Source organism: Alexandromys fortis, unplaced genomic scaffold (genome assembly GCF_014885135.2).
Source record: "Alexandromys fortis isolate MF-2015 unplaced genomic scaffold, M_Fortis_MF-2015_v1.1 scaffold_54, whole genome shotgun sequence".
In the NCBI taxonomy this organism is placed as follows: Eukaryota; Metazoa; Chordata; class Mammalia; order Rodentia; family Cricetidae; genus Alexandromys; species Alexandromys fortis.
In genome coordinates, this window is record NW_026067958.1 from 6,178,146 (window position 1) to 6,201,844 (window position 23,699).

Below are 23,699 nucleotides of genomic sequence, written 5' to 3' on the forward strand. Positions count from 1 at the left end.
AAGGGGGAAAGAAGGCAAAAGGACTGCTTTAACATGATAAAAAGAACAGTTACTTGCTTCAGTACTTGAGACATCAAACCATTATTTCTTAAGAAAAATATACGATGTTTGGGGCAGTGAACCCACCCCACCCTAGACCAAGTATCCTGCTGGCAGCCACTCAGTAAACCTATTTCCAAAGAAGGAGCAGAAGTATGTTTGAATTCTCTGACCTTTAGTCAGGGTGGAGTGGATCTACCTCTATGGCCTTCTTAAAGTTCAGAACACAAAGTAACCACACCCTAGATAGCCACACCTCTTATAAAAAAAACTTTGAAAGAGCAAAAGTAAGCTCAAAATCTCTGACCTTCAGACAGGTGGAACAGGCTCACAGTTTTGGGTTCCCAGCAGAGAAGGGTGTGTAGGGAGAGTCTTAGACAACATCTGTCTCCAGATTGTAAGCCTTGGGTCTTGGTTTCGATCTCCGTAGATGTGGACATGTTTTGAAGGTGGCATCCACCATAAGATGCCACTGCATACTTTTTGCCTTGGCTTTTTGCTTTAACAGAGAGAGAGAGAGAGAGAGAGAGAGAGAGAGAGAGAGAGAGAGAGAGAGAGAGAGAGAGAGAGAAGGAAGAAAGATGCTCATCAGGAAACCTCATCCATGGAAAAGGTGCTTTTCTGGAAAGAAGCTGTCTCCTTGAGCAAACATGGATGGTGCCAACATGTTCATTTTCCTCTATAAATATATTAGAGTCAGCTGTCTGCTTCTGGCATGCGTGCTTTAGTTACTTCTGGTCTCTCGAGGACTACAGACGTTAAGAACAAAGAGCAACAATAATTAAGCCAACTTCAGCTCTCTGACGTGGTATTGTTCTGTAGCCACTGTGGCCGGGACTCATTATGTGGCTAAGTATGGCCTCAGATGCACAGGAGTCGTCCAGCCTTAGTTCCCACCCCTTCCCTAGTGAGTGACCACACCCAACTTTGTCTTTGATTCATATTGAACTTATTCTCTTATTTTAAAAAGTCCATTCTTAGCTAGGCCTGTGATGCTAGCACTCGGCAGATAGGGGGGAGATCAGGAGTTCAGGGTAATCCAGGACTACAGATGAGTTCAGTGCCAGACTGGGATGTGTGAGACCTTAAAAAAAGGTTCAAATTTAGGGGCAGAGTTGACTTTCAAAGAGAGCAAGTGATGGGAAAAGAGGGAATGGAGTGGAAGTAGAAGGTCAGTGAGCCACAGAACTGGTTGCACAGCCTCATTTTAATACTGTGATTCTCTCCCTTTGGAAATGCTGCCCTGAGGTAGAATACAAAATACAATTTGATTTGAATAGATACTGTCTTTAATCTTGGTTGTGGCGCTAAGGGTGTAATTGAATAGATACTATCTTAAATTTTTCTGTATAGCTGAGAGTTGTAGTTCAGTGGTAGAACAGTTGTCGGACATTGGCAAAGTTCTGGGATGAGCCCCAATACAGCAAAGTAAATAAAAATAAATGCATGCTGTATATTGTATTCTCAGCTAAGTACTTTATAATATATTTATACTTTATATATATTTTATATATATTTTTATATAATATATTTATATATATATTTATGAATATTTGTAAACATATAATATATAAATATGTAATATTTATAAATATATTTATGAATACAAAAGTATAATATTTATGGATATTATGTATTATATTTATATAATGTATTTATACTTTATATATATATTTTACCTATGCTCTAAGATTCAGCATCTCTTTCCGTGAGTAATTATGGACAGAAAGATGTTACAAAGTGGCCCAGCCAGAAATTTTTGTTATTTGTGCCAAGCTCTGTCCTCTGAAGACTATACAATTAACAACAGTGTTTAAGATGCTACTTGCTAGGCAGAGTGGTACATTCAATGCTACCCCAGCCTTTGAGAGTCTGGGGCATAAGGATCTTAACTTAGGCTATGCGATAAGATACTATCTTAAGACACTGGCTGGGGTGGGGGAGCAGTCTTTAGTTATATGTTCTGTAGTAAAGCATCGCCTTTGTGTAAATTAACTACTTAGGAAGTCCAACAGAAGTCGGTGGCCTAAAGAGTGCAGCGGCAATCTGAAATCCTAGCTATTAGGGAGACTGAAGTAGCCAGACTATGAGATCAAGAAGGGACTCTTGAATGCAATGTGCATGACAAGGTTCATTTTATTATCATAGCTCCTCTGATAGCAGCTAGGAGTTTACAGTTTAAGAGAACCTGCTTCACAGCCCAGCATGTTCGGAGTTATAGAAAGCACATTTGTCTTGAGAAAAACTTCTGAGGTATGAGGATATCATTTACCCTAACTTTTCTCTGGAAACTGAGGCATTCCAGAGTCCCTTCTTGAGGAATACCAGCATGAGATGATCCTATGCCCGTGTCACAAATTCATTATATCCCTGTAGAACTTCGTAAACTAGAACACATACATGGAGGCTAAACACCCTCGCACATAAAATAAAGAAAATCTCAAAAAAATCGTTAAAGAATAGTAATATTAATTGCTAGAATCAGTATTTGTTACCACCTTTGAGTTCTTTGGAAGTGGTGTACTATAATTCTTTGATATTCTCTTTGAGCCTATTTATGTATCCCAGGTTGACCTTGAACTTGTGGTCCATCTGCTTCCCTGACCTCCAAGTGCTGGGATTACAGGTCTACCCTTTCTTGCCCCAGGATTGCTGGATCTTTGATCATATTACCCAAGGACCCTTGAGGTTGGTGGTGGGTTGTCTGTGTCATACACACACAGCACGTGTTCTACCACTGGGCTAGTACACTTAGTCCATTCATTTATTAGAAATTACTTACTCAGAAGCACTCACTATTTCCAAATATGTGTAATAACCATAAATTAACATAGACAGCATCTGTGTAAATGTCAGTTTTTCATAACCATCCCCCATGATGCTTTTGACATCTGTGTGTTTTGAGAATTTAAAAGATACTCTAATTTTCCCTGTTCTGTGAACAGTCTTAGTTAAATGGGAGGAAATTGTTTTGCTGAGGCTCTTCTGCTTTAGAAATAAATGTGGACCCAGCTTTTATAGGGATGAATGTATTGGTACAGAGGTAGTGCTGGAGATTAGCCCTACAGCCTCTTGAGAAGTGGGTAACTACTCTTCTACTGAGCTTTCTCTGACTCTCTTTTCTCACTTAGAGATAGGATCTCACTAAAAGTGGCTTGGGATGACCTTGAACTCACTGTTGTCCAGGCCAACCTTGAATTTGGGATCCTCCTGTCTCAGCTTCCTGAGTACCTGGGATTACAAACATGCAACACCAGGACTGACTCCTGCTTTTGTCTGATTTCCTGTGTTCTGATAGGACATGTATTGCCTTCATAATCGGGAAAGCGAGCTTCTAACTGCCCTTTTTCTCTTAGGGCTAGCACCCTCTTATAAATGGCTGACTAAGTGATAACATTTGTTGTGAGTTATGGGGATAGTTGTTGTTATGAACAAGTTTTCCAGGAATACTCTTACAAGTTTCTTTATCCTTTTGTTTTATAGGTGCCCTATTTTAGCCTAGTGAAGACTTTAACATCTGCCTTCCCAAATGTGCATAGTATATCACAGTAAGTTTACAATCTATCTTGGAGCTGCAAAGACAATCACAGTAAACTTCTATTCTCATTTTCCTTAGCCTAGGCTAACAAATTAACAAATGTATTTAAGTAAAAGCCCTGATAGTCTGTTTTATATGATCTCTGCCAGTTGAGTTCTACTCAGAATATAATGAATATAATATAGTCTTTCTCTGTTGACTCTCAAGGTCCTTTTCAGTAAAATGAGCTATTAATGTATTATTTAGCAAATAAGAATTCTGTGTGTTTCTAAATTATGATGATCTTTTCAGATTCATGTTTGATTTCTAGCAAGTCTAAGCTTCATTTTCCACCATATAAATATGCATGTGCGTGTAATACTTAAAACTGGAGTCATGTGTGCATCTTCACTCCCCTCAGGTTCCATCAACGGACACCAGCAGTGTGCTGTTGTAGTCAAACACAGAGTGGTGAGAAATACATTGATCCTTTTAAACTTGGCTGGAGAGACTTGAAAGGTCTGTATGAAGACATTAGAAAGGTAAGGGTTTATTTTACTGAAATCTAGTAACATTTTAGGATTACAACCAAACAATACAGCCATTTCATGGTGACTTGGTGATGTGGGATTCCCCTCTGTATATAATTGGTTAATAAAGAAGCAGCTTTCGGCCAATGGCTTTAATAGAATATAGCCAGGCTGAAAAAAATAGAGAGAGAGTAGGCAGAGTCAAAGAGGAGCCATATAGCCGCCACAGGAGGCAGATGCCTCCACCAGAACCCTCCAAAACTTTGCAGGTAGCCGTGACCTTGTGGTGCGGCACAGATTAACGGAGATGGGTTAGTTTGGGGGATAGGATCTAACTAGAAATATACTTAAGCTATTGGCCAAACAGTATTGCAATATGGTTTCTGTGTGATTATTTCGAGTGTGAGTGGCCAGGAACGAACAGTGGCCTCAGCCAACAACTCACACTTACAATTCCAGCATTTGGTAAGTCGAGACAAGAGGGCCACTGCAAGTTCAAGGCTAGTCGGGATGACATAGTGAGTTTCAAGCTAGGGTAGCTACTCTATGAAACCATATCTCAAATAACATTAAGGTATTTGATCCATTGGCTGACTTTTGTGTGGGGTAAGAATCAGAGATTTAGTATTATCATTTAGCGTGTATATGTCCACTGTCCCAGCACTATTTGCTGAAGGGTTTGTATTTTGGGCATTTTTGTTAAAAATCAGGTATCTGTAGCGTAGCAGGTTTAATTCTGGATTCTTTATTCTATTCCACTTACCTAAGTGTCTGTGTACCAAGTACCGTGATTTGCTACTATTGCTCTGTAGTATAATTTGATATCATTGCTCTGACCTCTGGGATAGTTTGTGCTTCTATATGGATTTTAGGGTTGTTTCTCTACTTCTGTTAAAAATGCCATTAGAGGACCAGGGAGATCATTCAGTGGGTTAGGGCACTTGCAGCCGAGCTTGGCCACCTGACTTATTGGATTCCTCAGGAACTACTCGTGGAAAAGAAAACAGGTCCTACAGGTTGTCCTCTAACCTGCACATTTATCATGGCAGACAGGCACATGCTTAGTACTCATTAATACATAAACAAATGAATTTTGAAAATGAATGTCATTAGAATTTTGAGCACAATTGCTTTGAATCTATAGACAGCTTTTGATGTATAGCCATTTTCATTATCCGTGAATGATCCTTCCACCTTCTAGTGTCTATTTTATTGCTGTAGAACTTTCACTGTAGGGGTCAAGTTTATTACTGCGTTTAAATTGTTATCATTTCTGAGTTTTCTTAGAGGGTCTGGAGAGTATTATATATAGGATCATGCAAACTATAGGGATAGTTGACTTTTTCCTTTTCAGTTTGTGTCCCTTTGATTCTTTCTCATCTTACTTAGCTAGCCAAGACTTCAAGCACTATATTGAATAAGGAGAGAAAGTGAATACCCTTGTCTCTTCTGCCTTTAGAAAAATTATTTTTTGAGTTTTTTCCCATTTGAGTAACATTAGTGACTTTTTGGTTTTGTAAACATTATGTTGAGGTATGTTTCTTCTATTCCTGATTTCTTCGTGACTTTTAAAATATTCTATATTTTTTAAAGTTTGTCATATTTAAGGATTTCAAAATAAAGCCATATAAAGTACATTTGTTGCATTACTGGGAAGGATCAATTATCCCTTATTTTAAATCCAGAAGGAGCTCCAACAAAGTATGCAATCTTATAATAGAGTACAATATGATGGTGTATCATAGGCATGTCCCATTAACAAATCCAAATGATTTTTTTAACTTTCTTTTTATTTATTCTTTGTGTCTTTCACATCATGCACCCCAATCTCACCCATCTCCCATACCCTCCCATCCACCCTCTGCCCCTGCAACCCCCCCCCCCAATAAAACAAACTAAATTTAAGATAAAAAAGGAAAAAAAAAACCTAAGGGGAAAATCTAATCATGGAAGCTGTAGTGACATAGTGAGTCCTGCAGTAAACCCCTTTACCCATATATCTTTACATGCAAGTGTTCATTGCATAGAATCATTGGTTTGGTTAGAGGCCCCTCGTCTCGTACACTAGCCACACTGGGCTCTCACTGGGACTCTTCCAGGACATCCCCTTGCCGCCTTGTGTCATGAAGATCCTGTAGCCCTGTGTCCACGGGACACATACACACACACACACGTGCTGGATGTGGAGTGGGCCAACACTTAACTCAGGTTCTGGGCCCAAGTAGTTACAGGGTTGGTCAGCCTGCCAGCTCTCCCTGGTCTTTACCACCAGGGTGAGTTCTCCAGCATTGCCATGGCTGGTTCACCCCTTGAACTTACGAGCAAGGTCAGAGCTAGTTTTCTGACTTTCACATCATCAGGGTTGGTTTTCCCACACTTAGACCTTTAGGGCCAGCTATACTGCGTTGCCCAGTCGAGGTGCAGGGACCTCTCTCCTGAGTGTTGCAGCTGATGGGAGGCAGGGACAGCTCTTCCACCTGAGGGGTAGAGGAGAGAATCTCTCCTCCATCCATGCTGTCACATGAAAAATGAGTAGTCTGGACAGTTCTCTCATGTTCAGAAGTTCAGGACAGGCTCACCCCACCTCCACCAACAGGGTTGGTGCCCAGGCATCTTCACCTTGCCCCCACCACCACACTGCAAACAAGGGAGGCAGTACTAGTTATGCCCCTCTCATGCCCTTAGAACTGGCTCACCCATGTCCCTGTTTACAGGGACTCTACAGTCCTGCCCTCTCTGCCTGTAGTGGTGTCAACACAGACAGGGGCCATGAACCTAGGCCTGAGCCCTAGCAGCAGCCCAGACCTAGACATCACCATGTCACTGAGTGGCAACCAAGCCATCCACCTCAGCCCACCCTTCACCACTTTCACTTCTTTAGATCTGCCTCTGTCCACAGGACATGAGCCATTCTCTCTCTCTTCCTCCCTCTCTCTCTTCCTCTCTCTCCCATAACACACCTTATCTGTGCTCACCATAACAATGCCCCGTCTACCCATGTTTTCTTGAGGTGGGGGCAGGAGGTGCTACTTGTGGGTCTCTTTGCTCCATTCAGTCCGTCATGGCACTAGGCAGGAACATGTTTCTTTCTTGGAATCCAGGGTGGTTCACTCTGGGCCTGTGTGTGGGGATATACTATCTTTTTAAACTGTTTGTCTATCATCCAGCACTTGGTAGGTCTTAGATTCCAGGACTTCATAGCAAGGACATAAGCCAGATAATGGTAATGAGTTGTCTCCCTGACTCAATAGGAAGTTTCCCACAGTCAAGCAAACCATGAACCTTTGGAATAGCTTCTGCTAACATAGACTCAGTCACTGATCTGTATTCTGAAACCTAGCTGTCCTCTTATCTGCTGGATACTCCTGGTGTTTGCTAGGCTCCCACACTTCACTGTTGACAAAGGTTTCTGTCCTTCCCAATCTTGCAGCCGTTCTGTCCCAAAGAAACTCACAGAGGTCTTCTGCATTAATTATAAACTGGTTAGCCTATTAGCTCAGATTTCTTTTTTTTTTTTTTTTTTTTTTTTTTTTTTTTTTTTTTGGTTTTTCGAGACAGGGTTTCTCTGTGGCTTTGGGGCCTGTCCTGGAACTAGCTCTGTAGACCAGACTGGTCTCGAACTCAGAGAGATCCGCCTGCCTCTGCCTCCCGAGTGCTGGGATTAAAGGCGTGCGCCACCATCACCCGGCTTCAGGTTTCTTATTAACTCTTACATCTTAAATTGTCTGTGTTAGCCATGTGGCTTGGTACCTTTATCAGTGAGACATTCTCTTCTTGCTTTCTCTGCATCTGGGTGATGACTGCAGACTGAGCCTTTCCTCTTTCCAGCATTCTCCTATTCTTGTCACCCTGCCTATACTTCCTGCCTGGGCACTGGCCAATCAGAGTTTTATTAAACCAACACAAGTGACAAATCTTTCCAGGGTGCAAGACTTTGTACTGTCCTCTGCCTTCCAAGTTGCTTTGTAGCTCTCTGTTCCTTTCTTTGTCCTGTTGTCACTTGCTATCATGAGGCAGGTACCAATACCTGCCCTAATACTGACACCACACCACTTGGTGCAAAGCCAGGTTGTGTGTGTGTGTGTGTGTGTGTGTGTGTGTGTGTGTGTGTGTGTGTGTGTTGAATTTCTCAATTGAAATGAGTGCACTAAAATAAAACTGAAGTTTTGAAGAAATCAAAGATCTGGTCTACATGATTGTAATGCCATGCTAACAAGAAGATAATATATTTCAGGAGCTTTGCATCTCCACCAAAGAACTGAAGGACATGTCTGAATACTACTTCGATGGCAAAGGAAAAGCTGTTAGACCGATTATCGTGGTGCTAATGGCCCGAGCATGTAATATTCATTATAATAACTCCCGGTGAGTTACTTTATTCTGTGTTTTTGTTGTTCTTTTCTTTTGGAAAGTTGTCCTTCATAAAGTTATTAGTTAATTGCTCATTTAAGAAACAGTATCTAAGAATTTACTAAACTGTGTGTCGATTCTGACTGACTCACTAAATAAACATTTTCTTTTTCAGACTTTTAGATGTCTATAGTAGAAAACTTGAGTTGCAAATAAATATAATAGAAACATTTGAAAGCCAGTTTATGTTGACTGATATTTCTATCCTTGCTCCATGCCATTTGACCGATTTCTGTTGACTGAGGTTTCTGTCCTGCCCAGTCCTGCAGCCGTTCAGTCCCAAAGAAATACACCGAAGTCTACATTAATTATAAACTGATTGGCCTAGTAGCTCAGTCTCTTATAACTTATATTAGCCCATAATTCTTGTCTAAGTTATCCACGTGACTTGGTACCTTTTTCGGTGAGGCAGTCACATCTTGCTTTCTCTGTGTCTGGCTTCTTCTGTGTCTAGGTGACAACTGCAGACTGACTCTTTTCCCACAGTTCACCTGTTCTTATTGTCCCCTCTATACTTCTTACCTGGCTACTGGCCAATCAGCATTTTATTAAAAATAATACAAGTGACAGGGTACAGACTATTGTCCCACAGCAAGTTTATTTGCCCATTAGAAAGTAAAGATCCCAAGATATGTAGCTATTCACTTAACCATTATAAACATAGGCAGCTACCCCAAACTTGATCTAACTTTGTGCTGTTCTGTTATTATTATCAGGGGTAGTGCATGCATACACCTTGGATTGACTGCTTTCTTATGATTTCATTGTGTAGAAAAGAAATGTTTAAAGAAAGCATAGCTGGCAGCCCTCAAATCTTGAGTGTAGATAAACATTTAGCATTAAAGGAAATATTAAAAGGAAAAGTGTTCCCCATTGCCTTGCATGGCCAGACCTTTTTTCTTATTCTCCTCTGTTCCTATGTTTGATAATTCAGTATGTATCCACATTCTGCTTTTTACTTATTACCTCTTTGTGTGGGAGGAGGGAGTAGGGGCAGTGATGCTGGGCATTGGACAAGGACATCAGGCATGTGTGGCAAGCACCACTATTTTGGTGATGATGCTTTAAAAATGAGCATCAGATATTGCTTCTTAGCAGATACTTCTCTGCCTAAAGCTTTTGTGTTGTGTAGCTGTGCCGTTCAGGGTTCAACATGTCATGCCAGGCCTAGAATGGGCTTCCACATAGCTGAGTCTTGAGGGTCCCACGGCGCGTGTTGCACACTAAGTGAAACTTTTAACTAACACTTAAGCCACGTTCACTTGATAAAAAAAACGCAGAAAGTACGTCCTCGAGACAGACGACACGTTTTTCAATCTCAGCGCTTCTGCTGTCTGTTGCCCAACCGCTGCTGTTGGCAGCTCTGATGCTTCCTGTGCACTCTGGCTTCTAGCTGGTAGATGCTCCAGGTGATAGCAGCCAACACTGTCTTTGCCAAATGCCTTCTCGGGACTGGCGAGGTGCCTGAACAGTTAAGAGCACCTGTTGCTCTTGCAGAGGACCCTACTTTGGTTCCCAGCACCTGCATGGTGGCTTACAATTGTCTGTTAATACAAGTTCCAGGGAATCTGATACCCTCTTCCGACCTCTGCAAGTACTGCACATGGTACAAATAGATGCACCCATGCACAAAAAGAATAACTGTAACTTTTTAAAATAAAAATTACTTTTGAAGTGAAGACTACTATTCTAGAGAAATTGTTTATAAATGTCTTTAAATAAATATATAAGACAGTTTATTAATTTTAGATATAGTATAGGAAAAAACATTTTCTCTACTATCTAGAATATTTATTCCCTGGCCAGTGAGATGACTTGGTGGGTTGAGGTGTTTGCCACCAAGCCTAACCGCCTAGGTTCAATCCTTAGGACCCACATTGTCTTTTGACCTCCACATAAGCACCATGGCATGTGAACTCCCTCTCCCACATAAAGTAAATAAATTAAATGTGTTGAAAAATTAAAAAAATAAAAAAGCCATTATTCCCTGTAGTTGAAATTTTTATTTTTCTCTTGAAATCGTATAAACTGTTGGTTGTAGAAAACACAAAAGAACATAACACAGAAAGGGCGATGAGTTTAGTTTGGGGATATCCGAGCTGCACCTTCATTGCCTGGCACTCATAAGGAGAGCTTATGAGAGTCAGAAGGCAGAGGTAGTGTCTGACATGGGGGCCTGACTCCTGACTGTGGTGTGCATTGAAGTGATCTATGCCCACTCGCATGCTTTTAATTCCCAACTTCTTTATTCAAGATTGTTTATTAGCATATATTGACTATACATATGCATAACAGCAGGGTTTATTATTTAATATTATTATTATTTATGATCAGTATTAATACATATTGATCAAATTCGCAGCTCCCCCCTTACCTTCCCATGTCCCCCACTAGCTCTCCTTCTTAGCTTCCCTGCTTTCATGTTCCTGTCTTTGCCTTTGATTGCCCAGCAATTGCCGTTAGGGTTGTTTACAGGAGCGTGAGTATTCAACAGCTACACCACTGAAGAAGATAACTCTCCCTCCCCACGCAACCATTAACTGACATACATCCTCGAGGAGGGGTGGGGCCTCATCCCATCTTTTGCCTCCATGACAGGGTGTTGAGAGAGTTCATTCTTGTGCAGGTAATCACAGTTGTTGTAAATTCAAGAGTACAATATTCACAAAGAAATTAGCATTCCCACACTGTCCCTCTCCTTTTCACTCTATGTTCTTTCTACCCCTTCCTCGAGTGATGTTCCCTGAGGCTTAGGGGTGTGATGTAGATGCCCCACTCATGGCAGAGCTTTCCCCAGCCATTGTTCTCATCACTGTGACATTCAACTGCTCACAGCAGAAAGCAGCTTTTTCAACTGAAGCTGGCAGTAGTGCTATTCAGTAGGCATAGTGGTTACTGGGAAGGGAATTTGACAAACCTATCATGTCCATTTAGCAAAGCAACAGCAGTAGTTTTCCCCAGTGGTACCTATGATCTCCCCAACCACAGTCTTTTTTACCAGATATGAATTCCCTCCTGGCCTTCAGATCCACTCAGAAATCAGTTGGTTATTCTACATAACATATTTGCTACTATTGTACCAATGGACTCATGTTCTTTGACATAAGATGATGGATCAGAAGGTCAAGTTTGAAGGCATTCTTCCTATAACCTCCTTTTGTTAAACAATTTTTTTAAAGATTTATTTACTTATATGTATAGTGTTCTGCCTGCATATACACCTGCAGGCCAGAAGAGGGCATCAGATCTAATTAGAGATGGTTGTAAGCTACCATGTGGTTGCTGGGAATTAAATGCATGACCTTTGGAAGAACAGCCAGTGTTCTTAATCGTTAAGCCACCTCTCCAGCCCTTCCTATACTCTTATATTGAAGACAGTTTTCTTTTTAAAGAGAATCTTGCTTTGTTTCATCTTCCTCAATAACTTAATGAAGAGGAGAAAGGGTTCTGAAGGGTTTACTGAGTCATTGCATATAGAGGGTGCAGCCAGGTTTCAAGACAAGAAGCCTGTTTCTCATGCTGTGTTATCTGCCACCTCTTCCAGTTACTGGGAAGGTGTGACAACTGTTTCCCAGCAGGAAAGAGGAACAGCATCGGCTTTCGCGAGGCATGACTCAGCTTGGCTCTGCAGCTGTCCCCTTAAAGACAGTGTTAACTTTTTTGGTAGTCTATAAATTACTGTCAGCGGTCCCACCATCATGCTTCACTCAGGGTAAGCAGTGGCCATAATTTCCAGATATAAGCTAGAAACCATAAAAATGTAATTGTATAGGGAAAAGGATAAAATTATGATAATGCTGGCTTCTTGTTGAGTGCTCACTCTTTCATCCTTCCGGTAGGAGCCCTATTTGTTGACATAGCTTCTCATAGTGGAAATGGTGCCCAACTTGGGAATACATGGCAAAACTCGATTTTTTAGAAATAAATTCTACCACTAATTAGTAAAAAGTATGTATTTTGTTAGACTGAAATCCAGTTGAGATAATATTTTAGAAAAATGTTTATATTTTAAAACATATATTTTTCTATGCATTAATTCAAAGAAAATAGAGCCAAGTAAATTTACCTAGATAATGTCTGCTTCCAAAACTGATACATTCAGCACAATCACCTGCACATTGACTTTTCTCTTTCACCAGTGCAGTGTCTTGTGTTGGTGTTGGAGATCAAACCCAAGGCCTCTCACGTGTCGAGAGCCCTATTTCCCTGGAGCCATGCTGTCCGCAGCCCCGCTGGCTGGCTCTATGTGATGATCTGACTGTACCTGCTATGGCTTTTTCTTGACTTTTCCTACTTGAAAGTGTCTCCTGTGATCTAGAAATACCTGGAGCTCCTATGCTTTAAATTGTGAAATTTAATATATAGCACTTAATATTAGATAAGTTATTATTTATAAAAGCAATTAATAATTTATACAGTAGTATATGATTATATTTAATATATAACAAGCAGCATCTTATAGTTAATATTGGGGTGGAAGCAGTTAAGAGGCTGAGCTTGGGTTCTAAAGCTTTGGGCGAGACAAAGCAGCACATCATCCCATTTTAAAGTCCTTTTTAAATAAGGTCAGAAGATGCCCGCATGCTGGCTGCTATGTATCATGAGTGCCTGCATCATTTTCATGAGTCTGTTTGTCAGGACTTTCTGCTGAGCCTAAGGAATTGGAAGGAGCACTACTTATGCAGATGTTCAGATGAGATCTTTAAAGGAAAGGCCATTTGTTGTGCCTCTCCCTGTCCTCCCTTCAGAAAATACAACCCTATGATAGACATTTGCTTAGTACATGAATCATGAATCAGATGTTATGTACACTGTATTTCTCCAGTTTGATTTTATTGAAATTCAGTTTTTTACAGTCCCTGTACATGGTGTTAAACAACTGTGCTTCAGAAGAAGCCAGAAGTCAGTGGTGCGCTGCTGCAGTCACAGCTTCTTGGGGAGAGGGGAGAAGATTGCTTAAGCCCAGGACTTGACATAGTCCCTGTTCAGGAAAAAAAGAAATTAGAGCATTTCTTTTCTCTGTTAAATTCACATCGCTGTGTCGTCTTGAGAGTTCTTATCCTGTAATTTATGAGGAGAAATGAATTCAGATTTCTTATGAAGTTAAATATGAGTTAAAAAGAAGTTATTGGTCATATCATACTCATTTAAGATCGCTTTGTGCATAGTGGCATTTGGTTCTTTAAGATATATTTTGATAATTGTGTGTGTGTGGCCATGTGCCCGTCAAACTCTTGATACTTGGTTCTTTAAGACATTTCATACTGAGGCAGAAGATACAACTTAGTGGTTTGAGCACTTCTTGTTCTTGTAGAGGACCTGGGTTCAGTTCCCAGCATTTAACATGGCAGCTTATGATACCAGTAATTCTAGTGTCAGGGGATCGGACATCCTCTTCTGACCTTGGGCTGACACGTGTGTGGTGCACAAGCATACATGCAAGCAAAACACTATACATTAAAAACAAACAAAAACCTTCATACCATACAAACCACATTTTGTAAAATATTTTTAGTGTGTGTGTGTGTGTGCGTGCGTTATGTGTATGGGCACATGCATCCTAAGGTAGGCGTGTGGGAGTCCATTGCAGGAGTCAGTTGCCTTCCACTGTGGGAGTCTGTGGATTGAACTCAGTTGTCAGGCTTAGCTCCTGGTCCACTCAATGGTCCCAGTCCTAAAATTGTAAACTGTAATTTGGACATCTGACCAAGACCTCTTCTTGTGGACAGAAAGGTGATTTTCTTCCACCCAGTGGCCAGGCTTTTAAGATGTTTACCATTTTTAAAAGTGAAAATTCTAATGTTATATATAACATTATATATGATCTGAGTCTCTAGATCATTAGGATGTTCTCCAAATAATAGAAATGGTTCTATAGGACAGCCAATATTTTTATGCAGTTTCTCTTAGAGAAATAAAATTCTTTATCCTAGATCCGATATCCACTTCTCACAAGATGATTGCTGAGAAGGTTCTAGGAGGCGTCTGTTAAAAAAGCATTGCTTTCTGTTAACTAGAGATGTGCAAGCCAACCAGCGCGCCATAGCCTTAGTTGCAGAAATGATCCACACTGCTAGTCTGGTTCACGATGACGTTATTGACGACGCAAGTTCTCGAAGAGGAAAACATACAGTTAATAAAATCTGGGGTGAACAAAAGGTATGATGGTTTTTATTGTTGCTTTGGAAATAATTTCTTACCAAATTACATGTTATGGGATTGCATTTGCATTTCAGATTTATAAAACACTCTTGTTTGAACGTGGTCTTTGGAGTTTCAAATAAGTGTATGTGTTGTCTCTGTAACAGTGCTTGACAGCAAAAAACAAACTCGGTGTTTCTCCTTCTTAACTGTGTGTTTCATTAGAATTTCTTCTAGTTATAAGGAAAGGCATCTTCATGGTATTTCTTGGGGAATCCTACATTTTTCTGTTTTACTCAGATTGCCTACATTTATTTGAACCCATAAGCATGTGTTATTTGCTGCATGTTCAATAATATTAAATCAAATAAAAGCTACAAAAAAGAAAAATCTCAGAAATAGTGTTCTACTATCAAAATTTACCTTTTTAAAAGAGGTTGTAATAAGATTTGGTTTACACATACACACATATATGAAATTTTTATGTTTGATATATTAAATATATATCATGTTTTGCCTGCATGTATATTTGTACACCACTTGTGTGCCTGGTGTACAAGGAGGTCGGAAGAGGGCATTGGATCCCTTGGTAGCGGGTTAACACATTTTAGAAACCACCATGTGGGTATTGGGAATAAACCGTGGGTCCTCTGAAAGATCAGCCAGTTCTCTTAAATTCTGAGCCATCTCTCCAGCCCCCATATATTTATTTTTAAGCATATTTCTCATTAGCGTTGCTTTAAGGGAACATGTAAAATAGGGACTTGGAGTTGAGGATTTATAAATTACGGGTTAGAGAATCAATTGAACAAATGAAAAGGAGGATGTGCAGGTCGTCTGTGATCAGCACACATTCACCGCACCTGTGCCTCCTTTGGCCATCTCACCCCTCTTCATTGTTCTTCACCTACTTAGAGCATCGGTTCCCTCCTGTGCTGGCTGTGCTTTAATAGGAACGAGTTGTATAAAATGATAATTAGTAAGCTTATATTAAATAGCGCTATTCCAGATAATAGTGAACAGATAAATACTAAAATGATTGTTTTGGGCAGGGATGTAGCTCTGTTGGTAGAACACATGCTTAGCATATAAAGAAGCCCTGAATTCACCCCTAATGTCTCGTGAATGGGGTGTGCCCAGCACTCAGGAAATGGAGGCAGAAAAACCTGAAGTTCAAAGTTCACTTTGGCTGCATAACAAGTTGGAAGACAACTTGTTAACTTTTTAAAAAAATTAAATTTTCTAAGTGAAAATTTCTGTGAACTCTAACATTTCTGTGTAGCAGGAGTAGCACTGATGCATATCTTCAAATATGCAAAGTAATGTGCATGTGTAGACGGTGCACTTGGCTATACCATACAATCGGCTGCATATATATAACTGATAACTTGTTCTGGGCACATTAATATCCTGGGGATCAAACCTGGGCAGGCTAGGCAGGTGCTTAACTACTGACATAGTTGTGAACTTTTTATCTGTAAAGTTTTTTTTTCTCCTTTTTCCAGGCTGTTCTTGCCGGAGATTTAATTCTTTCTGCAGCTTCCATAGCTCTGGCACGAATTGGAAACACAGCTGTTATATCTATTTTAACCCAAGTTATTGAAGATTTGGTGCGTGGTAAGTTGATTCTGACTTTTCTGTTTTTTTCAATCCTGGGTTTAGCCAGGCAGTAAAAAGCATATCTCAAGTAACCATTCTCCTTCTTCATAGGTGAATTTCTTCAGCTAGGGTCGAAAGAAAATGAGAATGAAAGGTTTGCCCACTACCTTGAAAAGACCTTCAAGAAGACGGCCAGTCTCATAGCCAACAGTTGTAAAGCAGTATGTACGTTCTGTCTTTTTTCAAGTTGAAAAAAGCCCACACTGATTGTTTGGTAGTTAATCTCCTAGACATCTAATTAGAGAATCTTAAAATAGCATCCTAAAGTCTCAAAAAGTCAGAGAAAAGATTGCATCCCAGACAACTTCTGATGTGTTTTCATTTTTGTTGTCTTCTTTTGGTATGGAAATAATGAACTTTTCTTTCATCTTTCCTCCCCCAAGAATCAATGAAAATTCCTGCCAGTCTAGACTGGCAAGATAGCTCAGCAGGGAAACCCTTGCCACACATGCCTGAGGTTAGATCCCTGGAACCCAGGAGAGGAGAGAAGTGTTTCCAGGGGCTGTATTCTGGCTGTGGCACCTGTGTGTCCATACTGAAGCATGTAGTATATTTCCCAGTCGGAACAGTGTGTCATTCTGAGCGGCTCTCTGTCATAGTTGTTCTCACACATTGTTTCTGACATGTTACTCTTAAGAATAAATTATCACATATATATTTACCTAGGAGACAATTGTTTTAACTGTTAGATTCCACTAGTATTCTATATACTTGTTAATATATGCATAGTAGACCTAACCAATTATGTCTCCTATACAAAAGCTATAACTTTCAGAGTATAAATTGAGTAATAACATCTTCCTCTCGTAGTCTCCCTGGTCTTCCTCACCTCCTCTTTGTATTGTGCTCTCTGCCTCTAAGCTTTATCTAAATGTTTAAATGAGTGTCTTTGATCTGTGTATTAAAATGTGTGATAATCATTGTTAATTCACACATACAGAACAGTCTCTCCGTAAACTATCCTATGAGAAGCCATGTTGGCGTATGCCTATACCCTACCAGAAACAGGAAGATTGTGTACTCAAGGCCATCAGAGCTACATAGTGAGTTTAAGGCCACCCTGGGCTGTAGATGACATCTGTCTCAAAACAACACATTATCTAAGCATGTCTCAGACTATCAGGTTTAGTGGAGAAATCTGAGCAAGCAGTAGTGGTCCTGTCTAATAGTCCTGTACAATCAAGACAGTGAGAGAGACAAGGTCAAATGTAAACCATCTGAATGTTCTTAGCAAATTATACTAAAAGGGAACCTTTTTCTAGTCCCTTGATGATAATGCCTCTATTTTGCCATGCTACAAGGAACATATACACACTGGGTATGGTGACTCACGCCTTTAATCCCAGCACTCGGGAAGCAGAGGCAGGCAGATCTCCATGAGTTCAAAGCTAGCCTGGTCTACAGAATGAGTTCTGGAACAGCCAGTGATGTTACACAGAAAGACCCTGCCTCCAAACCTGGGGGGGAATTCAGTTAATGAAACAAACACTTATGGGCCAGAAAATATACAGAGCATTTGGAAGAGACCAAACCAGAGAGAAAAAAAGTAACTTGGACTTTTAAATGTATAACAGGCCCTTGTGAGCAGGGTTGTCGGAACCCGGAGGCCAGCAAGGACTTTGATATGCAACCACAGGGTATGTTAGCAGAGGCTTATGTCTCTTCTGCCAGAGGCAGGGGAAGGAAAACCTTTTTCACAAGTTCCTGAAAGATGCTAGGCTTTTATCTAACCACTAGAAATCTTCTGTAGTCTAGCTTTAGCACATTCTGGATATATGAACTGCCTGAGACATGACGAATAGTAAGAAACTAAAAAAAGAGCCGGGTGGTGGTGCCACACGCCTTTAATCCCAGCACTCGTGGATCTACAAGAGCCTGGTCTACAAGAGCTAGTACCAGGACAGGAACCAAAAGCTACGGAGAAACCCTGTCTTGAAAATCAAAAAAAAGAAAAAAAGAAACTAAAAAAAGAAAAGAAAATGGAACAGTACCTCCTCGGGAGCTCATGTGTTGAGAAGTTCATTGATAATTTCATAGGTTTACCACTGCAGTTTCGAACTACTAGCAGTAGGTGGAGATGCTGTTACTTCTAAAACACTAAATGAGTATTCTCTGGGCATGAAGGAGCATCTCTACATAGGACCAGGAAGAAAGGGAAGTAACCAAAAAATAAAAGTGTTTGTGCCAGCCACAAGGAGGCTTGCTCGCCGTGTCCTTGATGCCTATTAGAATAACAATAAAAGCCTAGAGCAGGCACTCTGGGTGTCCAAGGGTGGAAATATCCGAGAGGTTGTTAAGTATTTAAAATGACTATTTTTATGTGTTCTTGGTATTTAAGATGTAGACATCTGAGCAAAGACATTCATGCACAGGAAATTAGATGTGCCAAAGGGGAGATAAGAATTTGGAGATGATGCCCTAGTCTTGCTGCAGCTTGATGTGCTATGACAAGTTGATAGCCATGGGAGTTCTGTCCGTAGTATCCATGGGAAGAAGGAGTGTGTGGGGATAGAGTAGGGAGGGGAAACTGTGGTTGGACTGTAAAAACAAACAAGCAAACAAAACATTGGAGATGAAGATCATTACAGAAGTCTTGGGAGTCTATAATGCTGTGAGAATTTAAAGGAAGCTTATCAGAATTTTATTTGGTCTACTAAAGACACCATTTTCCCCTTACTGCCTCCCCACCCCTTACCTGTTATGTTTTGACCAAAAGAAATACTAAAATCCAGAGAGGGGCTGGCTAGAGAAACTGCTTTGAGGCTTTGAATGATATTAAAATCACTTGCTCAGTCAGTCTCCTGTATACAGACATTTAGGTTTCTAGAGAGTCATAAGCTACTGTGTGTGTGTGTGTGTGTGTGTGTGTTGGTGTAAATTTCGAGGCAGTATATGTATAATTTTGTTAAATACCACCAGATCTCCTTGCATAATGCATGTGCGTTACTGTCAGCCATTTGAGTAAATCTAAATAATGTTCAGATCATTGAGGACTATTTGACTTTTTATTTTATGTTGATTTTTTTTTTATTATATAAATATTTGGAGAGGTACCTGAATGGCACAGCACATGGTTTGTGGAAGCTTTTATTTGGCTTCTAGAGATCAAACCCAGGTTGCCAGGTTGTGGGGCAAGAGTATTTATAATTAAGGTCTGTTTTCATATCTATTTGTTTTTAATTGTCAATGTATTTTATATATTTATACTGTGTATTTGCAGGAGGCTTGTTATGTTTTGTTTGAGGTAAAATCTTGCCCTGAATTCTAAACTGGCCTGTAACCCATGGTCTTCCTGCTTCAGCCTGGATTACTGAGATTCCTGATGCATAGTGTCGCCTCTAGATCTTTGTGATACAGCCTATGTTGCATCTATTTTCTCTCTACCTGTTTAGCATATTTATCTATAATGGTACAGACTTAAAGTCTCTACAGTATTTTATAATGTTTTTATTGTTTTCATGTGTATGGGTGTTTTGCCTGCTTGTGTGAATGTGCATTGTGTGTTTGTAGTGCCCACTGAGTTCAGAACAGGGTGTTAGATACCTTGAGACTAGAGTTGTAGATGGTTGTGAACAATATGTGGATGTTGGAATTGAACCTAGGTCCTCTGGACGAGCAGCCAGTGCTCTTGACTACAGAGCAGTCTTCTCCAGCCCTTCTACCCCTTTTTGTTTGTTTGTTTTGTTTTGAGACAAGGGTTTCACTACATAGTCCTGGCTGATCTGGAACTCTATGTTAGAACTCTCTGTTAGAAATACCCCTACTTCTGCCTCCTAAGTGCTGGATGAAAGATGTATGCCACCACAGTGTCTACACTATTTTAAACAAATAAGATGATAATACATACTATTTACCCATCAGAAAATATCTCTAATCTTACAGTGGTGTGAGTATACATTCCAAAGATAAGAGATTCTTCTCAAACTTTGCCCCCTCCAGTTCAAACAGTGCTTCTCAGTCTTTCTGAGATGAAGTTTGTGGGAATGGTGTTATAGATGGTCCTCAAGTGGCATCTACTTCAGGTAAAACAGTTGAGCTCCTCTTTCTTTGGGCTGATCATCTTTCATACTCCACCCACCTCCAGGAAGATGTGGGGAATCTCTCTGGTGCTGAATACAAGCACTGTCATACAGCTTGCCTTCTTGCCATTTTGTTCATTGTGCCATATTGTATCTGATTTTATACTTGTGACAGTTGTTTTCTGTCCCTTAACCTAGGTAGGAGAACCAGCACTCTTTACAGTGGTCTTCAAGCTGAAGAAAAATTTTGACTCTAAGTCAATAAGGAGTCCATTGCTGGGTTAGTATATATAAGCCAGGAAGGGACACAGTACAGACAGAGCTCAGCTTGTGCTAGCAGGCCTGGGCGACTTTGTTGATCCCTTCCGGCTTCAGTTGTGTCATTAGAGGCAGCAAAGCTGACTAAGAGAACACTCTTTAGAGCCAGGCATTTGGATTTAGGTTCTGATTTCTGCATGTCTTAGCTATATAACGCCTGGAATATTCAACACCTCAGTCCTCGAAGCTCATAAGTAAGTAAATAAGAAATTTTAGGATAGTGCATGGTGAATACCCAGAATTGGTTAGATTTTATCATCATTAGCCACAAAAGTATTTATGAGCTATTGTGAAACCTAAGTTCTAATGCTAGTTCCGTGTACCACACACAAGTGATAATTCATTGACTTTAAAAAGTCATTTTCCATTTATTTTAATTTTCTTGAAGGAACTTTCTGTTTCTGGGTATCTGACTTTATGTTGAGAAGATAGCATTAATCTCACTACTGTAGATTGCTTCATTAGTTCTTTCTGCTTGGGGGGTGGGATCATTTTGTTCTGAGTTTAGCATATCCAGCTATCTGAACATTGTCTTTCTCTCACTCTGACCCAGCTTGGTGCATATCTTGACTTCTTTTCTAAGTTGACCTCCATGTGGCTCACATAATAGTTGAAAAGAGCCCTTCCTCAGAGGCCATGGATTATAGGTCTTTGCCTTTGAAAACACTTAAGACTTTATTATTCACTCAGGTGTCTGTCTGGCCTTTCTGGTGTGTCTTGAATCCTGCTCTGCCAGCACTACAGCTGCATACTCTATCAAGTCATCAGAAGGTATTGCCAGGGCTGAGGTGGGCAGAGTGCTAGAGCACTGCAAAGCCATGGACTTGATCCTCAGCACCAAAAGGGAAAACAACAAAAATTATAGCTAGCAGATCCTCCTGCCTGCATCCTATGGATGCAGAGAAGAGAAGGGGGGTATTTTGTTTTCTGACTCAACTGTGTAGCCTAGGCTAGCCTCAATTTTGCAATCTTCCTGCCTCACCTCCATGTCCAGCTAAACAAGAGGGTCATTTTCTTTCTTTCTCCTCTTCTTTTATTCTGCCTATTGTGCAGAGCCCAAACCAATATGCTGGGTAAATGCTTTACTACTGAGCTGTATCCACAGCACTGAAGGAGAGTCATTAATGGCAAATTTCTCCATTCTAAAGAGGTAAGAGTTTAATTTGTACACTTTACAGGTGAGGAACAGAAGGATCAGGCAGCAGATAAAGTCACTAGTAGTTGTTAGAGGCATACTCCAGCCTTGCAGGCTTCTGGAGAGCTTGTCCCACCTTCCCATGCTGATGTGTAGGAGGGATGTAGTCTCCAATAGAGAACCAAAGAAGTAGGCAGGGTGGTTATTTATCACCAGTGACCTATTTCATCTGGCTTCCTTGCTGAGCTTCAGCATAGACTTTCCTTTCAAACTGAGCAGAATGTCTCCCCAGTTCCCCTCTTATTCTTTCCCCGTCCTTGGTTTCTGAAAATGTGGCTGAGCCTGCTTAGCATGCTCAACAGTGCAGCAGGAAGTCGTGTAGATTAGCATGCTCAGCACTAACCAGATTCTGTTTGAGGCTTTAGAAGTACTATTTCTCTCCTTTTTGGAAGGGTGGGGGATATAATCAAACAGTTCTAGTACAGTTAAATTACTTCTGATGAGAGAGCGATAGAAACAGTAGATCCAGGGAGGGTCCTTCTCATAATGAAGACTGAGAGTGAGGCTGTTAACAGACAGCAGAAAACAGCTGCATTGAGAAGAAGGGTAGCTGGTTGTGGTGACATATACCAGTTTTATTTGCTGAAGGAGGTGGAGGTAGAAGGATCACGAGAAAAAGTGTGATCACCAAAACTGACCCACTGATGAAGAGGTGCTTGACAATGTTGTATAGATGAGATTCTACCCCTGAAATGAGGGTGACTTCTCAGAGGTCATTAAAGCCAACAATTGCACTGATTGCTGGGAGCCAGCATTTTACACAATGGGACCTTGTTGTGTACCAGAAAGATTGGCTTAGCTTATTAGAAATTTTGTTTATGGTTCTTTGGAAGACTGTATCTTGTTTGAAAGAACTGGAGGAGGAAGGAAGCCAGCCAACACAAATCCAGTCCCTGACTCCATTTAAAGCTGGAGAAGAGACACCAGAGTGGCACCCACACTCTACACACACACATCACGCACACTCACAAATATTAAAATAAGTGGAAGAAAATGGGCTAGGGTTGTGCCTGGATGGTAGCGTGCTTGCCTAGTTTGCATGAGGCCCTGGACTCTATTCTCAAAACTGTATAAAAAGAAAACACCACTTTTTAATGTATTTGGTCTCCCTTAGGTGCCAGCATCCCGACTGTAACATAGGCTTGTTTCTTAAGGGATGTGTAAGTGGCTCTTTCTTCAGGGTCGGCTGCGTGTGTCTGGATGCTACAGCTTACCAGAATTTTTTTTTTCTTTTAGATTTATTTATTTATGTATACAGTATCCTGCCTGTAGGCCAGAAGAGGGCACCAGATCTCATTACAGATGGCTGTGAACCACCACATGGTTGCTGGGAATTGAACTCAGGACCTCTGGAAGAACAGTCCGTGCTCTTAACCTCTGAGCCATCTCTCCAGCCCCCAGCTTACCAAAATCTGTTTTTTATTTCAGGTCTCTGTCCTGGGCTGCCCCGATCCAGTGGTGCATGAGATTGCCTATCAGTATGGGAAAAATGTTGGAATAGCTTTTCAGGTCAGTCTTCCTGTTTGTGGGAACGGTGAAGGGTAGGCACAGCCAGCATTGCCCTCAGTGTAGAGCTTAAAGCAGGGAGGACAGTGGGTGTGACTCATTTCTCCTTTCACCAGCTCATAGATGACGTATTGGACTTCACCTCCTGCTCTGACCAGATGGGCAAGCCAACTTCCGCAGACCTGAAGCTAGGCTTAGCCACTGGCCCTGTCTTGTTTGCTTGCCAGCAGGTAGGTTGTATTTTCTTTGAAATACTGCTGAGGAGCCGTGCCTTTAGGCACAGCTGATGAGATGTGAGAAAAAGAACAGCTGGAGGCATTTAGATAAGGGACCACAGATTTTATCCTGGTTTCCTGAGATGTTAG

The 23,699-nt window shown here is 40.8% G+C and overlaps 1 protein-coding gene across 2 annotated transcripts in view; it reads left to right on the forward strand.

The window, feature by feature from the left end:
* The window catches only part of Pdss1 (decaprenyl diphosphate synthase subunit 1), a 37,901-nt gene that overhangs the window by 2,256 nt on the left and 11,946 nt on the right, over positions 1-23,699 (forward strand). The window contains exons 2-9 of one of the 2 annotated variants that reach the window (XM_050152615.1): positions 3,523-3,587; positions 3,978-4,098; positions 8,321-8,451; positions 14,514-14,655; positions 16,143-16,254; positions 16,348-16,457; positions 23,257-23,337; positions 23,451-23,564. In XM_050152615.1, the coding sequence (XP_050008572.1) occupies positions 3,523-3,587; positions 3,978-4,098; positions 8,321-8,451; positions 14,514-14,655; positions 16,143-16,254; positions 16,348-16,457; positions 23,257-23,337; positions 23,451-23,564 (876 nt within the window). Of the gene's footprint in view, positions 1-3,522; positions 3,588-3,977; positions 4,099-8,318; positions 8,452-14,429; positions 14,656-16,142; positions 16,255-16,347; positions 16,458-23,256; positions 23,338-23,450; positions 23,565-23,699 lie in introns of those variants that run through there. The other variant, XM_050152616.1, reaches the window with a different exon arrangement.